Source organism: Carcharhinus amblyrhynchos, chromosome 13 (genome assembly GCF_965287045.1).
Source record: "Carcharhinus amblyrhynchos chromosome 13, sCarAmb.v2.hapA, whole genome shotgun sequence".
Taxonomy (NCBI): Eukaryota; Metazoa; Chordata; class Chondrichthyes; order Carcharhiniformes; family Carcharhinidae; genus Carcharhinus; species Carcharhinus amblyrhynchos.
The window spans coordinates 20,118,988-20,145,133 of NC_137336.1; the positions used below are offsets into that span (position 1 = coordinate 20,118,988).

Here is a 26,146-nt window from a genome sequence, read left to right on the forward strand (position 1 = left end):
CTGTCGTTGTAATGAAACTCGGATCTCCACAGGGTAAGAAAGAAAACTTCCAAAAATTTGTCACTCTTTTTACCCTGTGGAGATCATTACCGAATTTGGATGTGCAGCCTGCGACTGCAGAAGAGCTCAGTTGGCTAGTGTCACTCAGATCATATACGTTTCTTGGCAGCTTACCAGTTTTGATCAATCCATGCTTCCCCACATCTTCCAGAATGTTTGGTAATTTCAATCAAACTGGGGACAGAGCCTTACCATCAGCCTATCTTTCTAATGTCTTGTTCTGCAGCTATGCAGCTCCTGGTGATATCTGTCAAGAGTTGGACAATAGACTATATTTATTTCGATGTTTCATGTTCAACGTCAACCAAACAGCGCCCCAGGTTAGGTTGCGGCGGAGACTTTATTCAGAGCGAAAGAGTGTTCCATGATGTATGTCAAGCCTACAACCTCAGTAAAAATGCCCCACGCACCCGCACATGCATCAGAATGACATTTTAATTTGCTGCCTGCTCCAGCCATTCAGATGCCTTTCCTGAGCAAGATTGCCAACTTGGTGCCAATTAGTGCCAAACTACGAGCCGTGGATTCCTGCCCACGAGGAATTGCGATGAGATTTTTCCCAATCTCATTATTCTTCGGACCATATTGCTGATAATGAGAGGAAACATTCAAGCCACCGCTTTGGCCTCATTCCCTATTCGTATTACAGAGGTGAAAGAGCAGTGTTTAACTGCCACTGCCACCTAATTCGCCACCATCAAAGAACCTTAAGAGAATTAAGCTTTCCGTACGCGTTGCACTTAACTCATTAAACAGTGAAGCTAGCTATGAAGAGTTGCTGTACTCAACATTGTGAGGGATGTGAATTAATATCAGCAGAGACCTCATTAACCCAGATGCTTCAGGGATCATGTCATTGCGGCTGAGATCTGTGAACTTCACCCTCTCACATAGTCAGGCTCAGTTATTCCTCCAAGTCAGTTCCTTCAGTGATTCTGTCTTCACTATTTAAACAGAAGCATTGACCGGGAGGGGGCAAGAAAGGAGATGCACTTCCTTCTGCAATTATTAGATTTAAATAATTGGAATAAGCAAACTGAATGCAGTTTGGCTTTAGAATTCGTATTCGATGGAGTATTGTGTCAAAATTAATTCACATTCCTTAAAAAAAAGTCTGTATGTTTCTGCAAGCTGTTCTGAAACAGAGACATTTAATGTAACAGATGGGTGACAGTCAGTTAGGAGACTGTAACAAATGGCAAGAGGGGTTTGTGAAATTCTCCAAACTCAGGGGTTGTGTTGCATTCCATGACTCACTCCAACCGTAGAAATAAAATCCTGCAGATGCCAGAAGTCTGAAATAAAAAGAGACAATGCTGAAAGTGTTCAGCAGGACTGGGCAGCATCTATGGCCAGGGCAACATCGAGTTATTGGGCAGAATTCTCCCAGAAGATCTCTATGTGTTGTCCCCAGTGGGAAAACTGGTGAGATTCCAGCTGGGTGGTTTGGTGCACATTAGTCCATAACTAACCCACGGTTAGAATTTTTTTTGAAGCATGGGGAGGTTCTCACTGAATTTGCCTACACTTTGAATTTTTTTGAGATGGGGACATAAAGATGCTGGCAAGGCTGGCTTCTCAGAGTTCTGGGTGCCTTTGTTAAAGGGTGCCTCGATCTCCAGACAACTCCACTCATAGAATCCCCGCAGTGCAGAAGGGGGCTATTCTGCTCATTGAGTCTGCACCGACCACAAACCCACCCAGGCCCTACTCCTGTAACCCTATATATTTACCCTTCTAATCCCCCTGACACTAGGATCAAGTTAGCATGGCTCACACATCTTTGGACTGTGGAAGGAAACCGGAGCACCCGGAGGAAACCCACACAGACACAGGGAGAATGTGCAAACTCCACACAGGCGGTGACCTGAGGACAGAATTGAACCCAGGTCCCTGGTGCTGTGAGGCAGCAATGCTAACCACCAAGACACCCCACTTCCCCTCCATACTTTTCACCAGTTAAGCCCACCCCCCAACTCACTGGCATCAGATCACTCCCCCCCCCCACCCCATTTGCTAACATCAACCACACCACCTCCCCCCCCACCCACCCCCACTGACTGGTACCAACACCCTCCAAGTGAGCAAAATCCTGCTATTGAGTTGCCAAAAGGGTAACACCCCCCCTCCCCTCCCTCCTCCCCTCCCCAGCCACTTATCCCTTCAGGAGCCCCCCCCGCCCACCTCCATTTCACCTGGAGCTCCTCCATCCCTTCAGAGGCCCCCCTATGCCTCCCATCAAAAGGCCCCCCATGCTCTCACCCTTCAGCGCCCCACCTGCCCACTCCCCCTTGGCATTACCAAACTGGCACCTGCCAGTGCCCATCTGGATGCACCAGGGGGCAGTGCCACGTCACTGCCCAGCTATTTCCCTGACCATCTGGGGACTTCAATGGCCTCCGAGCACCAACCACCCCCCCACCCCCCCCCCCCCCCCCCCCGCCCCACCGCAGCATGGCCATCACGACTAGTCTCTATATGTGGAAACCAGTAGTGATTTGCGCTGTGCCCGAGGGTCGGAGATTTGCAACAGAAGAATATTTAACTGTGCTAATCTGCCACTCTGGACATGAACCAGATTATGCCAGGGCATGGGAGATGGTAGAATCCCAAAGATGGTCATCTCCTTTGGTGAAGAAACACTCATTACTTATCACCTCATGCTTTGCTCCATGGTGACAGATGTCAGAATAATTCAGTGCGAACCCCTGAAGAATGAGGGTGAATGCTGGATGCTATGGTATCCGACTGTAACCTTTGATGGCAGATTGTTCTCTGGATTATCAGGTATGACTGTGTTCATCTATTATTGTCCCTTCTGTCACATGATTTTTGCATATTTAAGGTACTTTGACCTGACTGTTTCCTTACGCATTCTGTCCTCGTGTGGATTTAAGAGTGTATTGGCGCTGATTGACACAGTTTGCTGTGCTGTTTAATGGCAAGTCCCCTTGTGAATAACATGACTCTTTGGTGAAGACGCCACACAAACAGTGACCCAAGCCAGGAATCGAACCCTGGTCCCTGAAGTTGTGAGGCAGCAGTGCGAACCACTGTGCCACCATGCCACCCCTGTGATGTGTGAAAGCAAGACACATAGGGACATTGCTGTGATTTCTCCCCCATTTCTGTCCTGCCCTATCATTGGATCAGTAGCCTTTCAGGTGGACAGACGCAGGCATGAAAGAGCATCCTATCACTTGGTGCTGAATCATAAAGATGGTCATCTCCCAAAGGTGGTCATCTCCGGCGCTAAACGCGCTACAGCTCCTCCTCCACCATTTCTCCAGCCTTAACGCGATTCACACTTGAACGCGCAAGGCTGGAGAATCACATCCAACGTTTCAGGTTGCTGATCTGGAAGAATTTAAAGATCTAACAGTATTTTGAGTTATTTTGTATCATATCCGATAGTCATGTTATTCACAAGGGGACTTGCCATTAAACAGCACAGCAAACTGTGTCAATCAGCGCCAATACACTCTTAAATCCACACGAGGACAGAATGCGTAAAGAAACAGTCAGGTCAAAGTACCTTAAATATGCAAAAATCATGTGACAGAAGGGACAATAATAGATGAACACAGTCATACCTGATAATCCAGAGAACAATCTGCCATCAAAGGTTACAGTCGGATACCATAGCATCCAGCATTCACCCTCATTCTTCAGGGTTCGCACTGAATTATTCTGACATCTGTCACCATGGAGCAAAGCATGAGGTGATAAGTAATGAGTGTTTCTTCACCAAAGGGCACATCCCTGACATATTTGTTCGCCACACTCACCAGCATTTAAAAAAAAAAGCAGCTTAAAAGGCTGATGGAAGATTGGATTTAAGGAATTGATGAACATTTTAAAACAGGAACGATGCTTTGGATTGTATTATTTTTCTATAACATATGTATGTATTTGTAAGCGTGTGTACACTTTAGATATACTCTCTCTATATATATATATATACATATATAATGTGTGTGTGTATATATATATGTACACATATATAGAGAGAGATATATACACATATATAATCATATTATATGTATGTATGCATAAGTATATGTAGACACACACAGATATACTTGAGCTGTAGTGAAAGAATTTTCAGTTGTTCTTGGAAGTACTATTGAATTATGTATCCAACCAATTCTAAACTGTTTCTGAAGGCAACAAGCTGATAAGGTGGTGGAAATATGACTCACCCTGTATTTTGTTTGTACATGATGAAGGCTACATTTCTTTTTTGCTTTTTAAATGTGCTCTTTCTTTTCCTGGAGGAGTTTGAAGCCAAAGTGGCTTTTCTATCTCGATATTTTATCAGTGTTTAGCATCAAGATGATAATGGGTCAAGGGTATTGATAAAAACAGAAACATAATTATGAGTCAGCGCCGGATCTATGTAAAAATAATCTTTTTTGATAAGATAATTGTTATGTTCTACCTTCCCTTTTCTAGGTTATGCCCACGCTAAACAGCATTGTCAGAGATGTACTGGCCTCTGTCAGCATTGTGCTACGGTGGGGCTTTCGAATGTTTAGTTTAGTTTATTTATTAGTGTCACGAGTCAGCTTACATTAACATTGCAATAAAGTTGATGTGAAAATCCCCTAGTTGCCACGCTCCGGCGCCTGTTTGGGTACACTGAGGGAGAATTTAGCATGGCCAATGCACCTAACCAGCACGTCTTTTGGACTGTGGGAGGAAACCCACGCAGACACCGGGAGAACGTGCAGACTCCACACAAACAGTGACCCAAGCCAGGAACCCTGAAGTTGTGAGGCAGCAGTGCGAACCACTGTGCCACCATGCCACCCCTGTGATGTGTGAAAGCAAGACACATAGGGACATTGCTGTGATTTCTCCCCCATTTCTGTCCTGCCCTATCATTGGATCAGTAGCCTTTCAGGTGGACAGACGCAGGCATGAAAGAGCATCCTATCACTTGGTGCTGAATCATAAAGACACGAACAGTGTACAGAATTGTGAAGGGACAATGCAATTATGTTACAAGACACTGCGTCACATTAAACACAAAAGGAAAGGCACGAACATGGTGTTGGAAACACAAAAGCCATACTGGATGATGGAGCCTGCCCTCCTGTAGTGATCACATCTGCTGCAGGGAGGAATTATTGGCAAAAAAAGTGGCTTTGCGGAGGACAAAAATGTTTGTTCTCAGCCTTAAACCTAGCTCAAAAAGCATTAATGTGATCAACACTTATATTCATACAAAAATGACAGAGAGAAAATAAACTGACTGGTTCTTCAAACATGCCCCACTCGCAACATAACAGGGGCGTAGTGACTAAAGGCTTTCCCTTCCAACCCTCTCCTCACAGAATTCCTGTCAATTCTGGTATGAGACGCAACAAAGTCAAATAAATATCCATTGCCAAAAGGTATTTTGGAAAATTCCTCTCTAATCTGTCTAGTGTCAGAGATCATTTGGCCTTCATTCTCTTTACCTTATCATGGAATCCCTACTGTGCAGAAGGAGGCCATCAAGCCTGCACCAACAAAAATCCCACTCCCCACCCTATCCCCGTAACCCAATTTATTTATCCTGCTAGTCCCCCTGACACTAAGGGTCAATTCGGCACAGCCAGTCAACCTAACCCATACATCTTTGGGAGGAAAATGGAGAACCCAGAGGGAACCCATGCTGACACTGGAAGAATGTGCAAACTCCACACAGTCACCCAAGGCTGAAATTGAACCTGGGTCTCTGGTGAGGCAGCAGTGCTAACCACGGTGCCATCATTCTGCCCCTTCTGCTATGACTCGTGTATGTGTATGAATCGAGATACTGGGTGGAATTTTCCATTCTCTGCACAGAGTGATGGCTGAGGGGAGAAAACTGACATACAGTTTGAAGGCTGTGGACTCAGCTTTTGTCTCCAGATAATGCAGCACTCTGTGTAAAATAAATCTGGAGGCCTGGCTCATGCCATCTGACTGGTGGGACCAGATAAAGCCAGCAGCAGGGAATCCCAAGATCAACAGGCAACACAGGAACCCTCCCACATGCACACAGGTCACCCGCCAACCATTTACAAGGGGAATCATCTCCCCTGCAACACACACATGAGGGTCCCCTGGCCTGCAGGCAATGCCAGGGTACTGCCTAGGCATGTTACTCTCCCCTGGCGGGCTGCAATTACCAGTTTGCCCCCACCAGGCGTCCTTTGCCTGGTTTCCATTTTTAAAAAGGAATTGTAAATGTGGCCAATGTAAAGTCACATAAGCAAAGGGTGAAATCCAAAGGCCGGGGTGGGGGGGGCACAATACAATAGGGAAACCTGCAAATTATATATAAATTTATTGAAATGGGTGGAAACTTCATTATTTCACCGGTGGGGGCGTGGAGCGGAGAGGAACAGAATATGGGATCTCGCCAGCAAGAGTCTCCCTTTACTAGTCTTGTGATAGTTTGATTCCACATTGTCATTTACACTCACGGTGAACTCGGGCACAAAATAACGGCAATTGGGTGGCATTTTCTGGCCATTCCTGCCGATGATGCAGCAGTGCTTAGCCACTGTGACACCATGTTGAATCTTCAGGCCCCGCCTCCGGCAGGAGGCAGGTTGGGCAAGACACACAAGACCTCCTCTCATTGGTGGGACCAGAAGAGTTCCTGCTGGCAGCCAATGACGAGCTACCTCCACCACCGGAAAACATGCCATGTGGAGAGGGGCCAGCAAGGGAGGACGAAAAATGCCGCCCACTGTCTGTGTGCTCAATATGTTGCCATATGTGCTTAAAATTAGTGCACATAAACATGTTGATGTGTTGTGAATAGAGTGTGTGTGCCTACAGTGTGTTTACTCCCAGTCGTCATTTTTGCTTTCCCTTTTAGGTTCACTTTAAGCGCAAGGTCAGTCATTTTTCATCATGCAAGCAGTAAGGGCAGCTTAGCACTTCTCATGCTCTTGAGTTGTCTTTGAAAAGCAGGGAGCAACAGGCTCCAAAAGATTCCCCAGTTCAATTCCGGCCTCGAGTGACTGTCTGTGTGGAGTTTGCACATTCTCCCTGAGTTAGTGTGGGTTTCCTCCCATACTCCAAAAGATGCGAAGATTAGGTGGATTGGCCATGCTAATTTACCCATTAATGTTCCAAGTTGTGTAGGTTAGGGGGATTAGTGGGGTGAAATACGTGGGGTTACGGGGAGAGTCTGTGCAGGTGCGATGGGCCGAATGGCCACCTTCTGCACTGGAGGGGTTCTATGATCACGTGAAACCAGGAAAGACAGCTCGGTGATCGGCATAAAACCTGCCGCAGAAATACCGTGAGTGTCATGCCTATTGTGGAAAATGTCACCCAGGTCATCCTACCAGGATGACAGAAGTCCTTTAAATAGGAAATTATGGAAATTGCTGTTTAACTGTTTAATATTCATGAGATACATAACCTTGTACTGACCAGGACTTTCTGATGTAAGTCAATTTGTTAATTAAGTACTTTCATGTAGATTAAAATGGTTCAAAACTAAAATAAAAATGAGTGACAGGATTGGAAAGAGAGCGTGCCACTGAAATCAGCAAATCTGATATCATTCAGCAATGGGTGAAATAGGCATCCGAAATATTTCCGGGGCCAATGCTTTTGGGAGAGAAGGAAAATTCTTATGTTTCAGATAGAAGAAATTAACTCTGAGTGCCCTTGTCTCCTTCTTGGATGATGTGTTGAATTACAGTGCTGAACATCTGAATTGGTCCCCCAGCAGTGGGTAAGAGGAGGAACCCAGACTTAACTCGATGCCCCAACAGCGAAAATGTACCTGACTTCCTTTCAGTAGATTCCCACAGCGACACAGTCATCATTGAGCAAAGGAATTCTGAACATTTATATGCGGTGTGGTGTCCCACCATCCAAGGAAAATAATCAGATATCAAAGGTGCTGGGTCAACTGTCAAGTAAATTTATTAACTAAAAGTCTGTTAGTACCAGGCAACTAAAATTCATTCCGATCTGGCACCCAGTATCAGCATATAGCTGACATTCCCAATTCAGAAATAGCTCCCTTAATGGCATAGTTGGTAGCAGCCTCACCCCTGATTCTGACTCTCATAACATTTAAGCCCATATTCCAATGCAGTGTGCAAGAGGTGCTACACTGTTGGAAGTGCTGCCTTTTGAATGAGACCTTAAACCCAAGGCACTGTCCTTTCACAGATGAATGGAAAATTGCACAGGAACAAGTATTGGTGCTGAATATTAAATATTGGTGTCCTGGCCAATATTTATCCCTCAATCAACATCAGTAAAACAGGTTATCTAGTCTTTATCATGGTGCTGCCATCTTCCCTACATTTCAACATGAGAACCACTGTCCCACCCTAAATTGGGTTAGCACAGCTGCCTTGAAGCACCAAGGACCTAGGTTCGATTCCAGCCTTGGGTCACTGTCTGTGTAAAGTTTGCATGTTCTTCCCGTGTCTGCGTGGGTTTCCTCCGGGTGCTCCGCTTTCCTCCCACAGTCCGAAGATGTGCGGGTTAGGTGGACTGGCTATGCTAAATTACCCCTTAGTATCAGGCGGATTAGCAGGGTAAATACATGGTGTGGCAGGGATAGGGCCTGGGTGGGATTGTTGTCGGTGTAGCCTCAATGGGCCAAATGGCCTCCTTCTGTATGATTCTATTCTATAACAGTGACTAAACTTCAAAAGTGCAATATTAAAGCAGTATGGGACATCCTGAGGTCGTGAAAGGTGCTACATAAAAATGCAAATCTTTCTTTCATCAATGCTACTTCTTTAATAACGCTTCCGTTCAGTCCTTTAATTACATCTCACTGAATGCACCAAATGCACCAGTTTTCCCTGCGACCTGTCCCTTAATTGAGATTTTCCCGAATCCATTTAACATCGGACCCCGTGCACCAGTTAAATGGAAGACTCTCAACCCATCATTTGGGTTTGATTTATATTATGATTCTAGGTGAAAAGAACCTGTGTGAAATAATTATAACACCTGCACCCACTTAAATAATTGTAATTTGTAAGCAAACCATTGACTCTAAAATAAAGTGGACTCGAAGTACCGACAACTTTCGTATTTTAGCTGTAATTGCTCTTAGTGAGTTACTGCAATAAAAGAATTTTATAATCCTGTATAAATTAATTTCTGCCTCATGTTGACAGGACTGAGATGTGTTTTGAATGTTTGTGTTCATCTTTGTTTCAATTAGACCAAACATATTGTTACGATGTTAAAAAAAAATTAGATCAACCAACCGGCTTTCTGAAAGACTTCGTTGTGAAAGGCAATTAAATTTTCTTCCCCAAGCCAAATGTTTCATGGTGCACTTCACAATGTTTTCCCGGACTTTTATTTTTACTTTCAACAGCCCAGCTTGTACAGAAATAGGTAAATGAGGAAGCTAATCTCATGCTGACAGCTTCTTACACTTTGACTTCTACTTTCCTGTGTTAGTATTGTTGTACAACAGAATCTTTAATTACCAGACCAGGGTGGAATTTAATATGGATAAATCTAAGGAAATGCATACTGGAACAGCAAATTGCACTCAAGTGTATCTGATGAAGTGGCAAAGGTGATAAATTTAAAGGGCTAGGTATGAATTATTGACATCCCAATTAAAGCATTCAGTCCACATGATGCTGTTATCAGTTAAACAGATCAAGAACTGGGATACGGCTTAAAGTCATTTGGTTACAAGTCACATACATCTTTGTTGATGTCAGATTACTCACCTGCTGAAGGAACAGTGCTCTGAAAGCTTGTGATGCCAAATAAAACTGTTGGACCTTAACCTGGTGTTGTGTGACTTCTTACGATGTCAGATTAGACACTGTGGGAAGCAATTGACCTCAGTATTGCCCATCTTTTTAGGCACAGTAAGAAGTCTCATAACACCAGCTTCAAGTCCAACAGGTTTATTTGGCAGCACGAGCTTTTGGAGCACTGCTCCGTCAGCAAGTGAGTGGGAGTTGAGTTCACAAACAGGGCGTAGATATACACAAACACAATTATAAGAGAATGGACGGAATGTGAGTCTTAACAGGTAATCAAGTCTTTTTAGGCACTGCACAACCTGCTGAAGCTCAAAAATGGAGCCTGAGGCAGTGCCCATACAGACTCCTGACTAGGAAGTACACCTGATGCTATCTCGGCATAAGAGAATGCATCTGACAATTGCTGGCTGGAGACAAAACAGGCAGATTATGGCGTTCATTAGTGTGCAAAAGTGTATTGCCATTTTTGAACCCTTTTCAGCTGATCTCTGAACTTCAAAGTGCTGAACACATGTTAAACCATATGAAGGACCCACTTCCATCGCTATTTAAAGTGATCAGGGGGTACTTATAGGTTAGTTGTCGGATTATTTCCTCAGATAATTGGCGCAACCGTATGCATTTTTTTGGAGCTTGCTGATACTTGCTTGAAGTTTGAAGAGTCGACAGGGAATGGTCTGGGTCGTGCTGAAGTTTTTTTTTGTTAGTTTAAAGGCTTGTGAAGGATTGCTTCCGGAGATGGGTGGCTTGGTAAGCCTCACTCTGGGAACTGAGGAAAAGGAGGCGAGGCCATGCAAAACAGGGAAAGGTTCTAGAATAAGGAGAAGGGGAACGGGGGAGCAGGAGAGTTCAGGGAGAAATGTTCTTGCCTTTTCTTCTTTGAGGATTAATAATAGAGATGTCAGTTCTTCACAAAAGGGTTTGTCACTGAAAGGTACCGACTGCTTAGTGGACATCTGCAAAGAAGGGCAAGGACTGGGCTCCCTCTGGCTATCAAAAGGGCCTTAGTACTTATGTATCTGCATCCTAGGCTGCTGCTGGAGTTATAAGCAACTCCTCAAACTTTGCAATGCACTGCTGCTGAAGGAAAGTCTCTGAGACTCTCAGTGCACATGAAACAGCTTCACCTTATTCCCTCTTGCTGAAGGCAAGTGGGTGATGCAGATTTTTTTAAATCATTTGTGGGACTGGGTGTCGCTGGCTGCCAGCGTTTATTGCCCATCCCTTGTTGCCCTTGAGAAGGTGGTGGAGAGCTGCCTTCTTGACAACTGAGTGGCTTACTAGGCCATTTCAGAGGGCAGTTGAGAATCAACCACATTGCTGGAGTCACAGACCAGGGAAGGATGGCAGATTTCCTTTTCCTCGAGGACATCAGTGAACCAGATTGGTTTTTCTGACAATCGACAATGATATCCTGATCAGCAGCAGATTCTTAATTCCAGATTTGTTTTTATTGAATTCAAATCCCACCATCTGCCCATGGCAGGATTTGAACTCAGATCCCCAGAACGTTAACTGAGTTTCTGGATTAATAGTGTAGTGATAATACCATTAGGCCATCACTTCCCCTGGTTGCCATGGCTTCATGGATATTGCCTTGCAAGTGCCTCATGCCATCTCCGCCATTTTCACCAATGGGGTACCACTCCCCCAATTTTGCAACTGGTGCATGACCACAGGCAGCTCACTGTGCTGTGGAGTGACCTTCTTCCTGGCAGCATCATGATGCCTATGTTCTGTGGCAGTCCTCTTTGTCACCTGCACATCGCACAACAAGTCAAAGGTTGATCACCAGGCAACAAGCACTATCCACTCATAACATGTCTCCAGTCCAAAAGCAACCCATGTGCGTATAGCAGGCAAACAATGAAAGCCAGGCTGCCACAGGGGACATTGTAGAGCCCACCATCCGTGTTCTGAAGCAATGCCTCTGCTCTCTGGAGGGTCCCTTGCACTATAAAGCTGAGCAGTGCCTCAATATTGTCAGTAAAATGCTGCTTATTGCACACCGAGGCCATCATGTGGGTGTCACGGCACAGTGATTAGCACTGCTGCCTCACAGCACCAGGGACCCGGGTTCAATTCCGGCCTTAGGCGATTGTGTGGAGTTTGCACATTCTCCCCATGTCTGTGTGGGTTTCCTCTGGGCCTCTGATTTCCTCCCACAGTCCAGAGATATGTGGGTTAGGTTGATCGGCCATGCTAAGTTACCCTTTAGTGTCAGGGGATTAGCAGGGTAAATATGTGGGGTTACGGGGATAGAGCCTTGGTGGGATTGTGATCAGTGCAGACTCGATGGGCTGAATGGCCTCCTTCTGCACTATAGGGATTCTATGAAGGAGCAGCGCTTGTCACCACCGACTGAATGAGAGGCTGAGGGGCAGCAATAAGATGAAGAGACAGAGACTGTGGAAGTAGAACAGGAAATGGGACACATGAAGAGGAAGAGAAGATGTAATGGAGACAGTTTCTTTCTACATGGGCTCTAGCTCCATCGTCAAAGGCTTATTTATTCAGTCAGCTTTCGCCGCAGCCCAAATTCAGGAAAGTTTTATATTCAATCAAGTAAAATAGAAAAATACAAAATGAAACAAAGAACAGAGCAAAACAACATATTAAATTGAAACCAATTAATAACTAGTTCCCAAAAATAACATCAAAGTTTAAAAAAAAGTAAAAATATCCAAGCAAAAATTCAGTTGCTGTTTCTTCAGACTTTTGATTGGACTTACATCACATTAAGTTGACCTTTCTCTATACTCTAGCTACAACTGTAAGACTGCATTCTGCACTCTCTCCTTTCCTTCTCTATGTACGGCATGCTTTGTATAGCACTCAAAACAACACTTTTCACTGTATACTAATACATGTGACAATAATAAATCAACTCAAATGAAACAGCCAACAGCACCACTGCTGATCCACCAAGCAGCCATCATTCCTTTGAGATTGTGTATCCCTGGGCAACGAGCTTTCATTTGATGCAGGAAACTTTCCAGATTCCTCCCATTCTGCCATTGCCTGCATCCCTCCCTCTCTCTGTTACACAGGATCTGCTAGAAGATCCAGCTTCAGCCTGCACCATCTTGTGCTGGACAGCAGCAGTCTGGCTGGCAAGCAATGGCAAGGGCACTGACAGATGGCAGGAGGTGGCAACACCCGTGTTGTTATCCTGAGAGAAGACAGCAGGCTTGTGCTCCGTGGAGCCATTACACATCTCCTCGGATGATGCCTGAGCAATCCTACTGGTCTGCTGGAGAATAGATTGACAGGCTTCTCTGATGCTGTTGAGGTCCCTTTGAACAGTGGTATTTAGAGCTATTAATGGGTGACACTGCTACCTTACAGCGCCAGGAATCTGGGTTCGATTCCTGCTTTGGGTCATTGTCTGCATATTCTCCCCATGTCTGCACCAGTTTCCTCCCACAGTCCAAAGATGCACAGGTCAGGTTGATTGGCCATGCTAAATTGTCAGGGGGACTAGTTAGGGTAAATATGTGAGGCTATTGGGATAGGGATTGAGTAGGATTGATGTCGGTGCAGATTTGATGGGCCAAATCGCCTCCTTCTGCACTGCAGGGTTTCTATGATTCTAATACAACAGTCTGTGCTTGCAAGAGGACAGTCTGAGTTTCCACTGTAATGCTGCGACACTTTAGCTGCCTGTGCTGCGGTGGATGTGGTGGCATTGGCCATCGGAAATTGTATCAGATTCCACATCTGTGTAGATGGAAGTGACAGCTCATTTCACAGTGGAAAGGATGGTCTCCCAGTGTTGCTCGAAGCTCTGTGTCAAGGTCAAACTGGACTCCTCCATTCTCCTTGGCATTGAGCAAAGGATTTCTAGTGTACCAAACATTTGGGTGTGGAAACCCATCAACTCTGTTCTGTAATAAACAAAATACTGTGGATGCTGGAACCTGAAACAGGAACAAAAGATGCTGCAAAGACTCAACCGGCCTGGCAGCATCTGTGAGGACAGAAAGCAGAAACTTGGTCCATCAAATTCCTCTGCTGGAGAATTAGTGTGAAGCCTCTCCCTCCCTGCTCTGGCTCCTGCACACTAAGGCTCAGTATCTTAGCACGTAGATCCCTTCTCTATCTTAGATTCTACAGTACAGTGAGTACCATTGTCTGAGTTGTTGGCTGTAAGTGTAGGATTGAGTGATAAGTCTCTTCATCACCATTGATTCCCTTCTCTTGTTTAAATGTGAGAAAGTTTCAGTTCTTGAGTATCTGGAAGGAAAACAGGACAAGGTTAGGGCAGCAATGAGAGAGGAGAAGAAAAAGTTAGAGGTGCACCATCCGCAATTTGAAGGTTAGAGAGACTTGCATTAATACAGCAATTTTCACAACCACTAGACATTCCAAAGCATCTTACAGTCAATGAAGCACTCTCAAAGTGACTGACATGTAGAATGAAGTACAGTCACAGTAATATAGGAAACTGCCACAGCCAATTTACACACAGCAAAGTCCCACAAACTGCAATGTGATGGTAATAAAATAACCTTTATTTTTTGTTGTGGTGACTCAGGGATAAATGTCACCCAGGATACCGGTGATAACTCCTCTCTTTGAAATTGTGCCTCAAAATGTTTCACATCCACTCAAGCAGGAAGCTGGAACCTAAGTTTAACACCTCATTCAAAAGATAGCGCCTCCAACAGTGCAATACTCACTTAATACTACACTGGAGTATTAGTTGTGATTTTTGTGGCCAAGCTGTGGTTTGGAACTTGAACTTGGAGCTTGTGTCTCAGAAGCAAATGTGCTCCCAACTGAACCAATTTACTGTGCTTACACACTTCACACTGTTGGAAGTCACAAGCCAACAAGTCAAAACATGTACATGAATCTTGGAATGGAGTCTGGGTGAATTGAACTTGTTGGTGGCTGTTGGGTGATGAGGCTGCAGCGAACTGAATGACGGATGAGGCTAGAAGATGAACAGTCATATCTCCGGCAGACTGTTCGTAGCTCCAGAGTAGCGAGCTTGGGGCACAGGCCTGGGAAAATTGGGGAGCTGCTTCAGGATGGCTGTTTCATTCAATCCCAATACAGGGACCTTGCCAGCAGAGGGCAGGGACTCAGATTAGCTGCCTGCTGAATTAGTGGGCAAGTAGCCACTATATTTAAGGACACAATTAACTGGTCTGCCAGCACATCTTTGGAGTGCTTCTATTTCTTGTGCTGTTGTGTCCTGTGCTGATCTAACTGCTGACAAACGCTAGCTCAAGACTTCCATTTGGACCTGACTTGAGGTTCCAAAAATTTAGCCCCTTAAATTATTAAACTTGTTGCTGCACTATTTCCATATTCCTGACCTTAGCCTCCATTGCTACTTCCTCCCACTGTTTCCTGAGCAAATGTTTGGAAGGTCTCTTCTACCGCACCACAGTATCCCCCCTTCTTTCCATCTCTTCTATCAAAACCTTTGAAAACCTTAGTATTCACTCTGTCACAAGTTTAGCCATTGCACAAAGTGTCAGGTGTTACAACTCAGGCAACTAGATGAAGTCCAGTGAGACAATTGAGGTATCGCACACCTCCAACCAACAAACATACTTTGAGATAAAAGCAAATTACTGCGGATGCTGGAATCTGAAATAAAAACAGAAAATGCTGGAAAATCTCAGCAGGTCTGACAGCAGCTGTGGAGGGAGAAAAGAGCCAGTGTTTCAAGTGTGGATGACTCGAATTGGCACGAGCCGAAGAACAGCAAAGGGAGCACTAGCCACACTCAGAAATCATAAGAACATAAGAACATAAGAAATAGGAGCAGGAGTCGGCCAGCTAGCCCTTTGAGCCTGCCCCCACCATTCAATAAGATCATGGCTGATCTGAAGTGGATCAGTTCCACTTTCCCGCTCTCTCCCCATAACCCTTAATTCCCCTGTCTATCAAAAACCTATCTACCCGTGACTTAAATATATTCAGTGAGGCAGCCTCCACCACTTCAACGGGCAGAGAATTCCAGAGATTCACCACCCTTTGAGTGAAGAAGTTCCTCCTCAACTCCGATCTAAACTGCACCCCCCCCCCCCTTATCTTCAGGCTGTGCCCTCGAGTCCTGCTATCCTTTCTAAGCGGGAAGAATCTCTCTACCTCTACCCTATCCATCCCCTTCATTATCTTATACGTCTCTATAAGATCCCCCCTCATCCTTCTAAATTCCAATGAGTACAGACCCAGTCTATTTAGTCTCTCTTCATAGTCCAAACCCCTCATCTCCGGTATCAGCCTAGTGAATCATTGAATTGAGTGGATAGCCCTAACTTACATTGCTCACTGTTCTCCACAAAACTGTTTCCTGGGGCTTCTTTCCTTTCACCTTCAGAAGGCATTGGTTTGAGAAGAATAGCAAAAGAGTAACATGCCTGGCTCCTGAGAGTAAGGTCCAAAGTCAAAGTAGATTGATATTGGTCAACATCACTAGAAAGTAGAAGATTGAAGGAAACATGATCCAGGTTTTTAAAATGAAAAAAAAACATTATTTTGACAGGTAATATATAAATAGTAAGTAACTTATTTCAAGCAAAGCAATGAAATAGAAGTTCTTGCATGTGCAACGAATTTCCAGCAAAAATTATTAATATTGTCCTGGTACAAAAGGAAACTGCATTATTATTGAGCAATTAATGGGATTGATTATAGGATAATTATTTAGGGGTGGCACGGTGGCACAGTGGTTAGCACTGCTGTCTCACAGCACTAGTGGTTCAATCCCCAGCTTGGGTAACTCGGTGTGGAGTCTGCATGTTCTCCCCGTGTCTGCATGGGTTTCCTTTGGCTGTTCCGGTTTCCTTCCACAGTCCGAAAGATGTGCTGGTTAGTTGCATTGGCCATGCTAAATTCTCCCTCTGTGTATCCAAACAGGCGCCGGTGTGTGGCAACTAGGGGATGTTCACAGTAACTTCACTGCAGCATTAATGTAAGCCTACTTACATTAATGCTAATAAAATAAACTTTTGCATTTAATAATCCATGTGAGAGGAAAGATTGTGCGATTCTGTTCTAAAAGAAATCTGTAAAAAAAGGAAAACAACCAGCCGTGCATGGAAGATTGGAGATCTGACAACGTTTTGGCTGATTGATGATCTCTTGGAGCCAGATAAGATTTTGCGGAATTTTGTTTTGAGGTTAAATGAATGAATGAATGACATGGAGTCCGTGCCGGGATAGGTTGTGCATAACCTGTGAACAGAATGGGCTTGATCAGTGACAAAGCATTTTCATTCCTTCCTATGCAATATGCAATGAAGCTCAGACCTGTAACTCAGTGACTAACCAATATTACAGGCTTATGTGTCAAAGCCAAAGTATCTTTGATCTCATACTGGCTACAGTGCAGGTCAATCAATCGAGGAATATTAACTTGTTTGAGGGTTCTCTGGCATCTTGTGTGTACATAATGGCAGAAAACCCACAACTAATGTTTGACACAAACAAAATCTGTCAGCATCATGATTTCCAGGTTTTGTTAACACCATGTTGGAGCAAGCAGCCAACTAGTCTTGAAGGGATATCATTCTGCGGAGGCAAAATATTCGAAAGAGCCCCACATCACAGCCACATATGCAGTGACGCCATGCAAAACTAACATGAGAACGTGCTGTCAGTACATGTGACCTTGTCTCATTATACGATGATCAATGGAAGCAGCAAGTTTGCCTTGTGAATTTGCCAGGCAATGGTGGCTGATGTATTGAACTCCAGTTTTCGAGGTTATCGACTAAGCTCTCAATCTTAGTGGCTAGACAGTGAACAAGCCACAATCCGCATTTTCACATTTCTAGTCAAAAAGCAAGATGTTGGCCAATATATAATCAACAGCAAATTTTATCTACAAAATAATTTCATATAAATCAGATCAATGTTTCTCGCTTAAGGACATAGAAACATGAGCAAACATTTAGACTCTCTGGGTTGCTCTGGCGTTCAGTTAGATCATGGGTTTTGTGTATCATAACTATCTACCTACCTTGGATCTGTTGCCCTTAACACCCTTCCCCAACAAAAATTTATCAATCTCTATCACCTCCAGTTTACAGGTGTGAGATTGTCAGATGCCAGCAAGAGCTTGTTTTTACTTGAGCTGGCTGTGTAAATATCCAGAAAGCAACTGCGGGCCATTACAAGTTCTGAGCAAGATGTTGCACGCAACTCTCTGCCCAGTGAATTTGAATCCTGCTGTCATTGGGCTTTTTCCCAACAGCGTTCAATAAGAACCACCATTCTCTGCACAGAAATCAAATGAAGTGCACACCAGTGGCATTACAGCTGCATTTCCTGCGAGTGGATGTGTTCTCTTTAACTACTAGAAGGGGATTTTCACTGTAGCTTGGATGAAAACGTGAACATGTTTACAGCTGCCAGCTTTATGATGTTGCTACAATGCGCAGAGGAACAAATCTTGGCCTGTGGAGTAAAAATACCAAATGACAATATTAGGATTTTCAAACTCAAGCTCTCCGCCCACCTCTGTTTCTGCAAAGGCATTCCTGATTTGACAGATTGAAACAAAAAGGGCTGTGGACATTCAAAACAAAAGAACAGCAAAATATAATTATTTAAAAATTGAAGAAGATATGTATCATGTACCATCTTCTGACTAGCCAGATGAGAAATACAAAAGCACTTTTAGTCCCATGGATTTGCCACGTTCTAAGCTTCTTTCTTTTCTCTCTTGCAGGCACTTTCTTTTTAAGACCTCTTCTGGGACAACGCCTCTGTTCAGTACATCCACCCCAGGCTATCCTTTAACCTCTGGTACCGTCTACTCGCCACCACCACGGCTTTTGCCTAGAAGCACCTTCTCCCGAAATGCTTTTAAACTTAAGAAGCCGTCCAAGTACTGTAGCTGGAAATGTGCTGCCTTGTGTGCTATCGCTGCCTCTGTGGTACTGGCTATTCTACTGGCATATTTCATAGGTGTGTATCTCAGATTTTACACTGGCACGATTTGAATAGAAGTACAATTGTATGTTTGTTGTACTGAATTAGCAATCAGTCCCACAGTTCGAAATTTTAATAGCACTGATTTCAATTAAGGCTCCTATCTCAGTCATAGAGTTATAGAGGTTTACACCGTGGAAACAGGCCCTTCAGCCCAACTTGTCCATGCTGTCCTTTTTCTTATCGACTTAGCTAGTCCCAATTATCCACACTTGGCCCATATCCCTCGAAAGCTACCTGACCCATGTGATTGTCTAAACGCTTTTTAAAAGACAAAATTGTACCCGTAGGGTGTAAGGGAGCTGGGTGGAAGAGGGTCACAGGGGGAGGGGGGTGAGGATATGGTCTGATGAGAAAGGAGGGACATGGGCGGGGGAGAAAGAGTCCCAAGCTGATGGCAAAGAGCTTGTCCAGAAAGAGAAAAGAACAATTGGAAAGCTGATCAACCAGGTTACTGTCTGGCAGCTCCTTGAGGCTGGTTGTGGAAAGCCATTATCTGAGAACTGGCAGGTGGCTTGCCTCGTTCTCTGCCAAGTCATTGTTTATGAAGCGGGGTTTATGAAGTGGTTAGCACTGCTGCCTCATGGTGCCAGGGACACGGGTTAGATTCTAGCCTTGGGTGACTGTGTGGAGTCTGCACATTCTCCCCGTGTCTTCATGGGTTTCCTCTGGGTGCTCTGTCTCCCTCCCACAATCCAATGCAGGTTAGGTGGATTGGCCATATTAAAATTGCCCCTTAGCGTCTGAAGGGGGATTACGGGGTTGTGGCCTGGGTAAAGTGTTCTGTCGGAGATTCGGTGCAGACACGATGGGTCGAATGGCTTCCTTCTCCACTGTAGGAATTCGATAATTCTAAGAGGACAAAATATATAAACAGAAAAACAGAGAAGGAAAATTAACATTTGCTTTAAGATAAGTTACCTCGTTAGAATCAAAGTTCATGTGATCATTACAGGTTCCCATTTGAAATCCTTAAGCAGCAAATCCTCTGCAATGTCTTTGTTTTTGGTAAGTTTAGTCCTCCTTCCTGCTCATGAATAATGACCAGATTAAAGGTAAAACATCTTTACTTTCAAATTCAGATTGGAGATATTCAAATAATGGCATCCATGCTAATAAGTGTCAATTAGTTTTAAATTATTTGACAAAAGAGAATAAATTAATGTTTCGACCTGTTTTAGTGGGACTGATTCTTGATTCCTGTAATTTCAAAGCAATGACACATTTTAAAACCGCTTTGTACCCTGGTGTGTAAGGGAAAGCCAGAATTGCTGTTGACAGTTGGCTGCCACAAGCAAACTTTGGCCGTCCAAATTAATTGATAAAATGTGCTCACTTCAAGTTCATTAAGAGGTTTTCAGGTCTCCCCTTTACATCAGGAAACAAGAGTTATAGAAGTAGTCATTATTATGAAATTACTTGGCTAAATGATGCATTCCCACTATTTATTGATTAAAGGAGTGACATTTTCTTGCAAGCATGCTAGGTAAATACTTCTTTACTTCAAGCTCAGTGATGGTTATTGGGCTGGATAACCTGATTGTGTGATTTGTGTGTACTGTTGTTCCATCTTCGTTCCACAAAGAAAACCATCGAACGTTTTTACAAGATGGCAATGCCCTTTTAATTATCACATAAACTCCCGTTGTCACTGTGTTAAATGAATTAAGTAAAAACAGGACCCAGCACCCAAGTAAATAAAACAGCAAAATACGTAGGTACATAGAAAGGAAAGGTGTAACGGGATATGAGCTAAATGCAGGAAAATTGGACTAGTTCAGTTCAGGAAACCTGGTCAGCATGGATGAGTTGGGCCGAAGGGCCTGTTTCCATGCTGTACATCTCTATGACTCTATGGGTGGATTTTCCTGCTGCGCTCACCCCAAAACTGGGAAAATCCCATCCGAGGTCAATGGACCTTTCCATTGCCCCTCGCCTGCTATGGTTCCCATGGTGGGCGGAATGGGAAAATTCTTCCCCATGAACAAGGGACAGGATTTTTCTCCTCCTCCTGGCTGTGTTTCGTGGAAAAAGGGAGGTGGTGCGCCAGACGTTGGAAGTGGGATCTTACAGTCCCACCTTTGTTAATGGGATTTCCCATTGAACATACCCCTTGCCACAGTGCATAATTGAAGCATAGACGGCAACAAGATTTCAGCGCTGTGGTGACTTAAATCAAATGCTAAAATGTGGGTAGTTCTTCTCAGCCAGATTTATCAAAACAACTTGAACTAAGAAACCACAAAGTAACAGTTTCCAACCACCTCTTTTCTAGTGAGTCTAATACCCGTTCCAAATTACACCATTTGAAGTTAGATCAGCGTTGAGTGCTGACGAACATTTATAAAAGCTGGGCAAGATCAGAGCTTTTCTGGTAGGGATATGTTACCATGCCACTTTGTCTCAATCCTGACAAAAGATTCCTCGCTGCAGTCAGCATCAAGCAGCACCAATTCATTGTGTTCTTCCTTGGATACTTAACTCTCCACCTCGCCTCATTTACCTAATACCTGATTCTCGAGCCAGAGGAATAGGAAACCACTGAACACACCCTTAAATGGAGTTCCACAATGCTGTGGGCAAGAAGTCTGTTTCTACGGAGGGGAAAAGAAAAATTGGCAACTGATTTTCATCATAGCTTGTGTTTGAGCTCAGCTTTTCCAATGAATGCAGAGCCAACACACAACCGCAGTCCTTTAAATCAAGCTAAATGTTCTTTGGTGGGCAAAATTGCAAATTACTTAAGAATCTGTTAAATTCCTCCTGCCTGCCCTAAAACCACAATAAGAGGCTCATGAATCGACACTAAAGCAGCATGCTGCTTGCAGAGTGCTGCCATTGATAGAATCATCTATTCATAACACAGCATGACCAGGGTGAACGTTGTGGAATGGATTTGATTTTGCCCAACCACACTCCTCACCCGCGCCCCCACCCCAAAAAAAACAAAGTGATAGCATTGTTCCCAATTTCTCTTACTAATTACAACTTACATTTTTCTCCGTCCTTGCATTAAATCAGAAGCGTACATTAAGCTTGTTCAGAGCAGTGTTGAGAGAGCTGAAAGCAACAGAACGCTCTGTGCTAGACTGCTGTCTTTGTAAACACAGGCAGACTCAATGTGCAATGCAGTAATATTTTTGCATTGGCAATCCCGTTTGACACTAAGGGTTATTATTTTGTTTTAATTGGAGTTTTAACCCAGGCAGGCCCTCCTCAGTGACCAGTGTTTGTATTTTCAAGGAAGGCTGGTGTTCCCTACCTGCCTGTTACAAAACCCTTCCCCCTTTAAAAATCACAGCATGTGGATGAGTATTTTCCAAGTAACCATTATTCTGAGTAAATCATCTGAGGCTCTTATGAGATTACAGCCTACAACTCACTCCCAGCAATTCATTATTCTGCATATAAAATGTCTGAACCCTGCAGCTGGTAACAGTTTATTCAATAAATCAACAACTCTGAAAGATTAAGGGACGGGACAAATCAAAATTCCTGAAGTAACGATGAAGGAAACTGATAACAGGAACGTCGAGAGAGGCATTTTGTGCCAAATTAACATATAAAAAATCAGAGGACATGATTGGAATCTGAAGAGTCTCAACCAGGCTTCAGAAATAACTTCTTCACGCTTGGAGTTTTTGATTTATGGAATAGGCTGGCACCTAGTGTAGTAAATGCTGACTTAGTTGAAGTATTCAAAAGGGAATTGGGTCAATTACTGATTCAGCGGAAAGTGAAAAGATACGGGTACGTGCTGAAAAAGATGAAAAATGATCGAATCTGACGCTGAAACCAGATGTGGCTAACAGAGTGAATTGGGTAGTGTGAATGGCCATTTCTATTTCCCAGCTCCCTGTGTTCCGGCGTTATATTACTGCGTCGTAAAATTTGAGTGTTTAGACTGTGAAGCGCTAAACTGGCTGACAGGTAATTAGTCAGAAGATGGCACTACCTTGTAAATGACACCACTTGTTTAATGTGCTTATTGATGAAGTAATCTACTGAAGTCTTCCTTTCAACAAGGCATGCATAGAGGTAGGATTTTATCCAAGGTACCGCACTTTTGTAGTAACCACCTTCAAAACAGAAAACAAAATATTTCGGTTTTACATATTTTGCACGGAAAGTGAAAGAATCTCTCTTGACACTGGGGCCTGACCTGTGAATTGTTAGCTCACAACATAATCCTTGCGTTGCGAATGGTGAGTTCTTGAACCATACAGTACACAAAGGTCCTACATTTGTTTTTTTGTCCGGGGTGTCTTAACCAATCCCAACTAGGGCAACAACAAAGCACCAGAAATGGCCCCAATTTCTGTGCCCAAAGCAGAGAAATTTTGGTTCCGATTCCTGTCCCTGTATCAAGCGAAGACAGTTTGATCTCAGTTATTGGCTCTCATGGCTAAATAGACTATCAACACCGAGGCATGGAATTTTCTGGAGTCAGAAGGATTTCGGAGCCATTTAAAAATAATGGGCAGATTATGATTCTATGATTCCAGTCCCCTTTTTCAGCACCCCTAATTTTGGGGGGATAACAGTGAGCTGTTCCATTGCACTCCCAACCCAACTGGCTTTGTTGTAGGAGCAGGTATCCAGCCCCCAGGAATATTATGGAGACTGGTGCCTTTCTCTGTGGCTCATGATTCCCAGTTCCTAGAGGATTGTGAACCATAGTCTGGGTTCGGGAACCTTTTGAAAGGTAAGTTCAAGAAATCTTACCCAAGGCCCCACTGCCCTCTCCATGCCAACTCATGTCCCCTACCCAGTTCAATGGCCCCTCATACTCTTCTTGTGAATTTGTGGTCCCTCCATGCCTCTTCACCCAGTTTATACTATGCACAGAACCAATGAACTCTATACTGAAATGGCATGTGTGAAACTGCTTAGGAAAAATATACCCATCCATAACTGAGAAAATCCTGGTGTTCCTACAACCCTTTAAAAGTGTCAGTCAAAGACTATTGATGTATCAATGCAATAAAAGCATTAAGCATTCACACTTCTTAATCTTGTGCATCTAAACATTGTGAGAAGTGATCTTATGATAACCACATAACAATGTAACTCAAATAATATGAGCAAGGAGCAGGAGTCAGCCATTGAGTCCCCGAGCTAGGTCTGTCAGATAATAAGATCATGGCAGATCAGGGAGTGGATTCTCCAAACTCGTCGTGCTGTTAGTAGACAATGCCAGTTCCAGAGAATAATGTGCGACTTAAAAAGCTGCATCATACCTGGTGCATCTTGAGAGGAATAGCGAGGCACCTTGAGAGGAATTGCTTGATAGAGCAGACGCAGCACGGTTTCGTTAAAGGGAAGTCGTGTCTGACAAATTTATTGGAGTTCTATGAGGATGTGTCTAGGGCGGTGGATAGAGGAGAGCCGGTGGATGTGGTCTTTCTTGATTTTCAGAAGGCGCTTGACAAGGTACCTCACAAGAGGTTATTGCAGAAAGTCAGGGGACATGGAGTTGGGGGTAGGGTGTTAGCGTGGATAGAGGATTGGTTGTCAAATAGGAGGCAGAGAGTGGGGGTCAATGGGTGCTATTCGGATTGGCGGATGGTGACTAGTGGAGTGCCTCAGGGGTTGGTGCTGGGGCCTCAGCTATTTACCATTTATATAGATGATCTGGAGGAGGGAACCGAGTGTAGGGTGTCGAAATTTGCTGATGACACCAAGATTGGTGGAAAGGCAAATTGTGCGGAGGGTGTGGAGAGTCCACAGAAGGATCTAGATAGGCTGGGCGAATGGGCCAGGAAGTGGCAAATGGAATTTAATGTTGGCAAGTGTGAGGTGGTCCACTTTGATAGGAATAATGGTAGGAAGGATTATTACTTACGTGGCGAAAAACTGCAGCAGGCGACGGTGCAAAGGGACCTTGGGGTCATTGTGCATGAGTCGCAAAAACCCAGCTTGCAGGTGCAGCAGGTGGTCAGGAAGGCGAATGGGATGCTGGCCTTCATAACGAGGGGGATTGAATATAAAAGTAGGGAGGTCTTGCTGCGGCTGTATAGGGCATTGGTGAGGCCGCAGCTGGAGTACTGTGTGCAATTTTGGGCGCCGTATTTACGCAAGGATATTTTGGCCTTGGAGGGAGTGCAGAGGAGGTTTACTAGGCTGATGCCGGAGTTGAGGGGGTTGAGCTATGAGGAGAGGCTGAATAAACTAGGCTTATACTCGTTAGAGTTTAGAAGAATGAGGGGAGATCTCATTGAGACATGTAAGATGATGAATGGGATGGATAGGATAGAGGTGGAGAGACTCTTCCCGCTCAGAAAGGATAGTAGGACTAGGGGGCACAGCCTCAAGATAAAGGGGGGGCGGTTTAGAACGGAGTTGAGGAGGAACTTCTTCACTCAAAGGGTGGTGAATCTCTGGAATTCTCTGCCCGTTGAAGTGGTGGAGGCTACCTCGCTAAATATTTTTAAGACGCGGGTTGATGGGTTTTTGATAAGAGAGGGGATTAAGGGTTATGGGGAGAGGGCGGGAATGTGGAACTGAGCCACGACAGATCAGCCATGATCTTATTGAATGGCGGGGCAGGCTCAAAGGGCTAGATAGCCTACTCCTGTTCCTATTTCTTATGTTCTTATGTTCAAACAGTTTGTGAGTCTCCCGGCCCCTTCCTAATGGCACGAACAAGATTGCATCCAGAAAGTGCATGAATCTGACTAGCATTTGTAAAGTAGCATTTAAATATGCATAGCTCAATCTCCATTGGTGGAGACTTGGCGACACAGTCATGCCAAGAGCTTGGAATCTATTAAAGCCCTGGCTGGTCATGGACATGACTGGATAGTGTCCATCAGGCAGTGCCCACCTGGCACCCTGGTGGTGCCTGGCAGTGGCTATCAGATAACCCGGCAGTGGCCAATTGAATAGCCTGGCAGTGTCACCGTGCCAGCTGGGCAATGCCAAAGTGTTGGGGCCTGACTGAGGGCCATGACTGGAAAGTGGGTAGGTCTGATGGGGGAGGATTTGTGCAGGGGTGGATCTTGAAGGGAGTCTTGATGGGGTGGCATATCGGGGGTCAGGCAAGTGGACCCATTAGCAAACACCCCAATGCTGACGACCATGTCAGGAAGGGTATAGGTGAAGATGCTGCTGATGGGAGTGGGTCCCAATGTCTGTGGGGAGAGGAAGGATCTCCCAGTGCACTCTGGAATTGGGGCACCCTTGCGCAATGGCGTCTGAGCACTTTAAAGCTGGGCTCACTGGCATGTTTTGGCCCCGTGCCCCCAGTACCAGTGCCAAACTCCCAACTCTCCAAAACAGTGACAGAGGATTGCAATGCGGAGCGCGCTAGAGACCGGCATGGATCTCTTCATTATTCTTGCCATTATGACACTTAGAAATTCTTTGGG

General features: G+C 44.5%; 1 protein-coding gene across 7 annotated transcripts in view; it reads left to right on the top strand.

Moving 5' to 3' along the window:
* Window positions 1-26,146, top strand: part of LOC145351748 (teneurin-2-like) — a 1,559,410-nt gene that overhangs the window by 1,336,722 nt on the left and 196,542 nt on the right. For all 7 annotated transcript variants that reach the window (XM_080201351.1, XM_080201350.1, XM_080201352.1 and 4 more), the window contains one exon: window positions 18,514-18,752. In XM_080201351.1, coding sequence (XP_080057477.1) covers window positions 18,514-18,752 — 239 coding nt within the window. The remainder of the gene's footprint in view (window positions 1-18,513; window positions 18,753-26,146) is intronic.